The following is a 9,499-nucleotide window of genomic DNA, read 5'->3' on the forward strand; positions in this document are numbered from 1 at the left end:
TAAATGAAGTTGATCCACAAGATGGGAAATCTTCACGTGTTTGCAATAGCGCTTGCGACAAAAGCCACGATCAGCAACGTTTCAATCGCTTTGTGTGTGTTGTTTAGCCCCAGAGAATTGTTAATAAAAAGTCGTCCCTACAGTTCGCCATCTACTTCAAAGCAGTCCAAAGAGACGGAAAACTGCAGTCTGCCGCCTGCCAAACGTCCGCTGATTTTCAACCGTTCTGAACCAGTTCCGTCCACCGTATCGACCCGTACCGAGACGAATTTTACACTGAACGTTTTGTTGGAAGATGCGAGCGGCGATGAGGATGTTTGTATACTATTAGGCTTCCAAGTCGCCGAGACAAACGATAAAAATCAAAACATTCCCCACGATCTTCACAACATTACACGCCAGCCGTATTCACTTTTAGAACTGGCGGTGACAGATACGTCAGTCATGCTGTCAACGCTGTAGAACTACTATTGTCTAATTGACCAATGAGGTGTTGCCGTTGCTGGTGCAACTGGCCTTTTGAACGCGAGACGGTGAGAAGCTGTTACAGTCCCCCTATGTTTGCGCTTCCTCTCCCCCACTATACTAACACCCACTCCCGCTCCCCTCGGTAGTTTAGACACTCTCCCCAGATCGCGCTCGCTTTTACAAACCAAGATGGCGGCGATTCCATCGAAGCGTACCGGTCTCGAGAATCCCACGGAAAAATAGGGGGACTGTGAACAGTCTACCCTATTGTTCCCGTCGCCTCCCAAGTCCGCTCCCCTCCCCTGGGTAGTTTAGACACTCTCCCCAGATCGCGCTTGCTTTTACAAAACATGATGGCGGCAGCTCCATCGAAGCGTACCGGTCTCGAGAATCCCACGGAAAAATAGGGGGACTGTGAATAGTCTAGCACTTTAATAGCTGATGAATTCTTCAATTCATTATTCTCTATTGAGCACTTTAATAGCTATTATTATAGCTGATGAAGTCTTCAATTCTTTATTCTCAATACCGCTTACACTCTAGGTCATCGTCCAACTAGTAATCTATAATTACAAGCTCTCTAGTGACGCGATCTTGGGCTGCTTGTGGTGATGCCCCAGTTCTCTTGGCCTGAATAGGCTTCCAAGTGAAGTAAAGGGCGAAGAGAATAATGGACCTTGATCTGTGGCTAGCCACCAGCCGCGTTGAACTCGCTCCGCTCGCTTTGCTCTCCGCTCTCCGTTCACTTCCCGCTATAACTCAGTTTGGGAGTCTGTTCTTTACAGGCTACAGTAATCTGAGTTTGTAGTTCTTGGAAATATATTTGTTCAAACAATTACTTGCCAACGGAAAGGGCTTATTCATGATGTGCAAATTTAATCCGGGTGTGACCAATCTGTCACCTTAAAGCATTTTATAACAATTTTGAAAAGTCGAGTCCTCACCTGCACACTTTGTTTTACCAATCAATTGGTAACCAGCACCACACGAACATTCAAAACTGCCTTTTATGTTGGTACAATAAGCTCCACAGTTAGTATTACGGTCTGAAGCACAGCTGCACAGATTCGGGATCATCTGGCATTCATTATGATCTGAAAGAGTGAAAAGTTACGAGACTTGAAATTGCTGTGGAATGAATTGAGTTTAAGGAGGCTCGCGGCAGTTTTTCTGGAGTTAGGGTGTAAGTTTTGAAATTACAATCTCGCATACAAGATAAACTTCGATCTCCTTTCATACTATATCATCATTTCAACATATGGTTAAAGTTAATTTTCTCATCGGCTTCCAAGCAACAGCTATTACCATAGCAACAGAAGCGCGTAGCCTCTCATTTTAAACATGGTCGATTATCTCGAAATCTAGTCAGACACTTCATGACGAAACTTTAGGGATTTAAACTACTCAATCTAGACAACATGTAGGCGAAATTACAAAAAAAAAAAAACTGTAAGAACGTTTTCAAGTAAATAAATTTTTACGGGGTGATTTTGTTTATTCCCCCATTTTTCGTCGATTTCTCTTGCAAAATAAAACTTGACACTATGTCTTTTCTGTTAAAAGGTCATTCCTCATAGAAAAACATTCTAAATGTATAGTGAGCTTTATGGGTGTCTCTGATTTTAAGATATTTATGTTTAAAAACAGAGAAAATAAAGCGCAGATGAATGAAAAAGTTCCTACTTTGCATAAATCGAGATATCTTTAAAATGCCCCCACAGATTTTTCTGTTAAATTACAAGCGGTTAAAGTAAGAATTCTTTTCGATATCCACGCAAGTTTTACGCTCAGGAACCCAAATTGGTTTTAGACAAGAAGGCTGAATCTTGGTTAAGTTTCAGTCGTTATTCGCTTTCTCCGAACAAAAACGAACGGGGTCACACTGGCCAGCATTTTTGTAAGCCTTGCGTGTTAAAAAGTGTTAAAAATTGTCGTCATTTGTACCCGCCATAGACCTATATTTTATTTCGAATCAAATCAAATTTGAGATACTTTTGGTCCAAACGTTTACTCTTTCGAATATCTCTGTGATAAAATTAGCGTTTCGTCCCCATAGACACAGAAACAAGTGGGGGAGGAGGGCGATGGAGGAGTTTCCCTGAATTTCAGTGTTAAGAAAAAAGAAAAACAGGAAGCAAAAGTTGGTGATTGTCTGTGTTTTGGGAGTGAATAATATCGAAATCACAGATGAAAGACTGAAGAAGTGAAATGCTCCCTGTTGGCTGTATAGCTCAGTTTTTAGGGCCATGCATCATGGTTTCAATTCGAGCCCCTTTTCAAGCCTGATTTATTTTTTTTTTCAGGCTTAATTTTGCAATTGATTTCAAGCAATTAGCCCTGACCCTAACTAAAAAGTTGCGCGCATAACTGCGATGATCTCTCATTTATTAAACGAAGTGTTCTTGTATGTGAAAACACAATGCCATCATTTTTACGATACACGATTACAAAATAATGGTATTTTTGCAGTTTTTTTTGTTTGGATGGTTTCTTCAAGAACTTTTCGAAAGAATACCATAACGAGTAAGCATCATTCCTACCTACGCATTTGGAACTGTCCTGAGGGTCTGGTATGAAGCCTTCATAACACCGGCACACGTTCGGTGCTCCTAGCTTGTTACCACAGATATGATCGCAGCCTCCTTTGTTTGAAGCACATTCGTCGATATCTATCCAGAATTAATAAAAACAGCAACATTGAGAGAAAAGGTCAAACAACGTGTTAATGATATCACCTAAATTTACTCAGTGTGCCTTCTCTGTGACGGGCATATCGATTCACGGTTTTGTACTGACTTTCAAGGTGCTTTGCGTAAAACAATGTTACCACAATTGGAGAATCGTTATCTCTTGCGTAGCTGTTTACGGCGAATCGCGACCTGGAGTATACATGTATTCATTTAGAAAAATCAAAGCGATGCAGATTTCTTGGATTTCATGTCCTGCAAAAAGCTAAAAAAGCAAACAACAACAACAACAACAACAACAACAACAACAACAGAAAAACCAGCTTCCTGGGATTCCTGCTTCGAACGGGATTTTTTGCAAGCAAGGGACTACAAATTTTAGGTGTTAAAATATACCGCTCAGTCCGCACGGAAATACGAACGACTTTCGAGTTCCATGCAGGAACAACTTAATAGACGATTATCTTTCAGTCCCTACAACCTGCAAAAAAAAGTGGATGTTTAATTAAGCGTTTTTATTCATCTTTTATGCTCCTGACAAGTTATAGTGAGCGCCCAACGAAAAACAGACGCTTGCTCATAACAGGGTAGCGGCTTTAAAAAGCTTAAAGGGGAAGTATCATGGGGTTTTTGACCTCTTTTGTTAAAAATGGTGAACTAAGAGTTTCACTTTGCAACAAAATGATTTTAGAACAACGAGAGGAGAGAAATCAACTCAATTCTTGACAGGAACAATTCGTACTCTGTTCTGGCGCAGTTTGGAAACAAAAATATGAAAACTTGAAAAACATAAGCCTAACATTTTTCAAGTTTCAATCCATTTCGACCTACTCTGTCTCTGGCCAGAGACACTAATCGAAAGTTATATTGCACTGGGGTGATAATTTATAACAAAACTAGACAATTATTTCAAATTATTGTCTAGTTTCTGTTGTCAGACAAACATTTTTGGGTTTTGAAATGACATCAAAATTTCCGTGATACTTCCCCTTTAAATTGTTGACTTAGTGATACATGCCTGAAATTTGGCAGGAACATTCTAAATTGATTATTCTTTCATTCTAGTCGATTAGCCACTTAAAATTCGCATTAATAAGAGTTTTTTCTTCAAAATGACAAAAAAATCGGTGCGATGAGATAAAATGGTGGCCATTGTAAGTAATGGGTCAGTTATTTAAACAGAGTCGAACTTAGGCCGCGGCTTAAGACAATCAGTGGGCCTCCAAATCTGTTTAGGGAAAGTTCATTTCATATGAGAAGGGAGTGGGGGGGGGGGGGGGGGATATGAAGATTCAGAATCATTTAGTTGAAATAAGTCAGCCCCCCTCCATTTCTTCATTAAATTTTCAAAGCTTCCTTTATTAATGTGGCTGGAATTTCATAGTCCTCCCTCCCACCCTTTGTAGGTTAATGTTTGCACTGCTTAACACGATGGCCACCTTAATAATTGACTCCCAGATGATCACATTATGTGTGTACCTTGAACCGAATTATTAAACTGTAAACCAATTTTTTAATCCAAGATCAATATCCTAAAAATCAGTAGAGATAAAAACCCTGAAACCGTGAAGAGAATCTGGTAGCTCTTCTCCCAGATTCAGTAACCATCCCAATAATCTCAGTATCAGAAAACTGCTCTTCATCTGTTGAATCGTGTCCACTTTCAGGAGTAATTCGGACAAATGTCAGGTCAATCGAGATATTGCAAGTCTAGAAGCTAAACTGAGTTTGGAGAGTGATGATGGGTTCAAGCTCAAAATAAAAAAAACTTCAAGGAAGTTCCAACAAAACCATAAGCAGTGGATGCGGAGAGGAGAAAGAAAGAGCAGAAGAGAAAGAAGATCAAGCGGCAAAAAGTATAGAGATGAAACTAGCCACAAGTTTCTTGTGAAAAAACATGGAAAAGAAGAGGCAGATTCGTTCTTGGAGGGTAGCCTTAAGCAGAAATTGTCTGCTAAACAGCTGAAGACTATAAAGCTTCTCCCAAGATACCACACTAAAACTTAAGAATATCTCATAGAAATGGATGTCGTGGATGATGAAAACCCAACTGAAACATATTTGACCACATTAAGAGCAAGAAAAATGGCCAATAACATACAGTGCTAATTCATCTGACCCAAAGGAAAGTGATTCCAGTACTGAAGAAGCCAACTGAATTTATAATAGAACTTTACACATGTTTTTGTGCAGATAAAGTTGTTGTTATTGACTGTATACTTGCTTGTTATTACTCACACGTTATATAAAGAATCTTTTACCATTCAAATATATCTTTTTCACTAGCCGGAACTGATTCGTTGCTGTTGATGGATTTGAAAAGTTAGACAAAAGTGGAAATACTGATGTAACTTCGACGGGCAACTTGAAAGCAACTCATAATTATGGAAATGCTTTCTTTGGGATGAATTGTCTGAGAGATTTAAAGTGGAAAAAGCTGTAAAACATATGGCAACCTTTTGGCTCCACCACATGTAGTATATGTGGGTTAAGAATTTGGAGCAGACCGCCGCGGCTCACAAGCAAAAGATCTAAAGCCTTCGTGGGATCGATAAAGGCTATGTTCAGAACAAACAAGCAAACAATCCTGATCACTTAAATCATTCTCCAACATCTCTATTCAAGTGCCCATGAAATTTTGCCGACTCATGGAAAATTTGAACCAAGCTGATATCAAACAGAAGGGTTTGAATTGGGAAAACGATCATATTACAACACTTCGAGGTAAGAGTGTTGACTTACTTCACAGGTGATTATGGTCGACAAGAGAGCCAATTAAAAAGTCTCGAACATTATTGACGGAATTGTGTAACTTTTGTCCTTACCATACCATGTTTTAAAAATTGTTCATACAATGGATGTCTAGCAGTCTTTTACCCTCTTTGAAGAGGAGTAGGCGAGTAAATATCCCAAATTTGTGGATACACGTGTGATTAATTTATCCACATGTCTGTGTTCTCAGTTCAATGTGCACTTCAAGGAAAATTGTTTTGGAGAGGGCCAGCGTACTGTGATCGAGGGTGTGTGATATTTGGAACTTGGACAGGGTACTTTGGCATGGCGTATCTGATGTAATACTTCAATCTGATATTATATTATTGTTTCAGGACATAGAGGACGGTCATTCTAAACGTGGAAGACTGAAATCTGACAAGTGTTTGGTATCTTAAAAGTGACAATATAAACAGGCTTTGCTTGCAATATCGGCTCAAGTAAATAAGGGGGAAGAGGGTGGCGCTTTGTTGATATTTTGGATGAGGGATTAGGTGCTTGTTTGATTTATTCGATAAAATACGGCAGTACACCACGAATAAATCTTTGATAAAAGCTAAGCCCTTTGACCCAGGCCCTATTGTATAGTGGCAGGTAATTTTTCTGGGTATCAGATGAAACCTGAAGTCGAGCATGTTTAACCGTCCATTCTCGCAAAATTCCTGTTGGAACTTGACATGGTCCAATTACTTGAGTTGACTAGCTACAAAACAGCTTGTCAATGAAGCAAAGTGTATTGTCTGTTGAGTGGGATTGTGTAGAACTTTGAGTGTATCTCCATGTCTCTTGGTATTTGCTATTGTCCTTGCTACCTAGCCAGGGTAGGGTTTGGAAGAAAACATGTATCTCAGTTCGTTATGCAGATAGAATTTACGCTTTGCACCTTGCGCTTGACCAATCACTCTGAATTTCATGTGGTTAGATATGTCTTTAAATTCATGTGTACATTGGAAGAAGGAAAAGACTTTGGTACCATCAATAATCCGTTCAACCCACCTCTTCAGTTCTGTTCGTGATCATCACTCATTGACCGATCGTTAACATTTGAAATGTTAATATAAATTGAACTACGCAAACTTTAGGTGTCTTTGATGACTAATCAAATAAAGGGCAGGCTACAAGTGCTATCAAACCTGTATAGTTGAAAGCACCAAGTAAAAATTGAAACGGGTGACTTGGTAATTAAAAATCATGTTTTTAACCTACCGTCACTGCATGTGGATCCTGTCCATCCGTATGTACACTGACATTGGTTGGGTCTGACACAAGTGCCACCGTTATTGCATCCGCTCTCGCATATTGCTGTTAAAGTAAGTACACAATCATATTAACAATAACTGCAGTTTCTCTTTCTGTCGATATTTTTGTTGCAGTCTGAATGGGAACGCATAGTGCCTTATACACGCCTAAATAGAATTTCAAGTTTCTAACTTGAGTAGGACAGCTTTTCTCATACGTATTTATTTTTTACATTTCTCAACTTCCGCTCTCCTTTCATATTCAGATAGATTTTTAAAAACCGTTCTTTCAATAATAAGGTTAGTTGTGCAGTAAAACATAAACAGTCCAAGCTTTTATTGATGTCATGTAGCGATGTAATTTTTAGTTCCGATTAATTGTCGTAGGGGTCGACGCCGTCTCTGCTTAAAGGGGAAGTATCACGCAAATTTGCTGTCATTTCAAAACCCAGAAATGTTTGTCTGTCAGCAGAAACAACAAAATAATTGGCAAGTTTGTTATAAATTATCAAACCAGTGCAATAAAACTGTCCATTAGTGCCTCAGGCCAGAGACAGAGTAGGTCGGAATGGATTGAAACTTCGGAAAATGTTAGACTAATGTTTTCCAAGTTTTTACATTTTTGTTTCCAAAATGTACTACATCAGATCAAGAGTTGTTCCTTCAAGAATTGAGTTGATTTCTTTCCTCTCGTCATTCTAGAATTATTTGGAAGCTGGTTGAAGGTCTCTACTCATCATTTTTAACAAAAGATATCAAAAATCCCATGATACTTCCCCTTTAAGGTCCTTAAAATAATATTAAGTGGACTGCTCGACCTTAACTTTTGACTTTTTAAAGTGCAAAACTTGTTTTTTTTAAAAAGCAAGTTTTGCACTAGTGATGCCTCAACAGGCATCACTTTTAGAACTTAATTATTTTTGAATGATGATTTAAATTCACACATTATTATGTAAGGTAGGATAGCAGAGCTTGATGAAAATGCATTTAATTACGGTATAAAATCATAGCAGGACTCGATCAGTGGCAAGAGAGGCAAGAGCCTAACCTCTTCATATCACAACTGTTAACTCATAAATAAGTGCTTTCGATAAGTACGGCTGTCTTAATCTATCTATCTTTCTTTAAATAGTGCTTATAATAGTAAGAAGTAGATATAGTACTTTCTAATATCCTTACTAACCACCATTACATATTTCATCAAAGACAAAAAGGTACTAAAGTAATAACCGAAGGGAATAACCTAAGGTTATGGAAAATGATGTTACAATAAAGACATATGATTGTTGGTTAAAAAAGAGGAATAATTCTATTTTTGTGGCCATTTTCAGATAGTATTGAGTGTGAAATTAGTCAGGCAGATCAAGCCACCACATTTCCAGTGACTTAATATTTTGGTAAAGGTTCACTGATGGTTCATTACTCAAGGCTAGAATAAATCCTCAACAGAGGTGGTCAAAACTATACTACACTCGAGAAGATCCCACCAAACCACCAAAAAGGGGTTTCTACCTACACCCCACTTCCTCAACCTCAAAAGATGGTGTCTTTATTGCGTACCCCACCCCCCCCCCCACCCCACCATCCTGCAGTAAAAATGATTATGAGATTCACACATCACTTTTCTTGTTTATTTAGCAATGCTGGCTCTTGCTAGTTGAATATTTCTGTGTCAACTCAAATTTTAAAGCCAGTAAAATTTTGTTTTTAATGTTTGTGAGATAGGTGATGTCATCGTAAACCCCCCTACTCCATACAAGGTGGGTCCCCTTCGAGCAAACATGCTATGTCCAGTTCCCTAAATGATCATTTATGAAATCAAAAATCAACAAACCATCTGGGCAGCTTCTACCCCATTTGCGCCATCCCGCGCAGCAGATAAGGTAACGGTCATATCGTACTACGTAGACTGTCTTAGAATCCAATCGAGTATGTTTCCTAAAATAAAAATAAAATGTACTAAAATAAATAACCACAAAAATTTGTTTCTAATGACGTAACGGATGACACCAGCTAGATCGTGTAACTGTTGGATTAGAAACCATTCTGGTTGTCTGAATACTCAAACTTCTGAAAAAAAAATTTCATTTTGGTGTTTTCCGACATTTTTTAACCATTTTATAAGTACGTAAATTATGATCATTTGGGTGAGTGTGGTCCTGAGAAAGACTGTTTGAGGTGACATTGACTAACGTTTGAACAACCGGAGCGGAATTTATCTTCAGAGACTCTGAAGATATTGACATTGACATTGACATTCAGAGACTCTGAAGATGACTTACTTCCGCTTAGGTTGTTGAAACGTCAGTCAATGTCACCTCAAACAGTCCTTCT

At 38.7% G+C, this 9,499-nt stretch overlaps 1 protein-coding gene across 1 annotated transcript in view; it reads right to left on the minus strand.

Annotated features, from left to right (window-relative positions):
* The window catches only part of LOC146471986 (uncharacterized), a 39,033-nt gene extending 29,795 nt beyond the window's left edge, over nt 1–9,238 (minus strand). The window contains exons 1-4 of the mRNA XM_085120553.1: nt 9,000–9,238; nt 7,134–7,229; nt 3,009–3,137; nt 1,413–1,562 (exon numbers count right to left, since the gene is read on the minus strand). Coding sequence (XP_084976679.1) covers nt 1,413–1,545 — 133 coding nt within the window. The 5' untranslated portion in view covers nt 1,546–1,562; nt 3,009–3,137; nt 7,134–7,229; nt 9,000–9,238. The remainder of the gene's footprint in view (nt 1–1,412; nt 1,563–3,008; nt 3,138–7,133; nt 7,230–8,999) is intronic.
* Between the last annotated feature and the right edge of the window lie 261 nt (nt 9,239–9,499).

Source organism: Pavona decussata, unplaced genomic scaffold (assembly GCF_977016875.1).
Source record: "Pavona decussata unplaced genomic scaffold, jaPavDecu1.1 SCAFFOLD_102, whole genome shotgun sequence".
Classification (NCBI taxonomy): domain Eukaryota; kingdom Metazoa; phylum Cnidaria; class Anthozoa; order Scleractinia; family Agariciidae; genus Pavona; species Pavona decussata.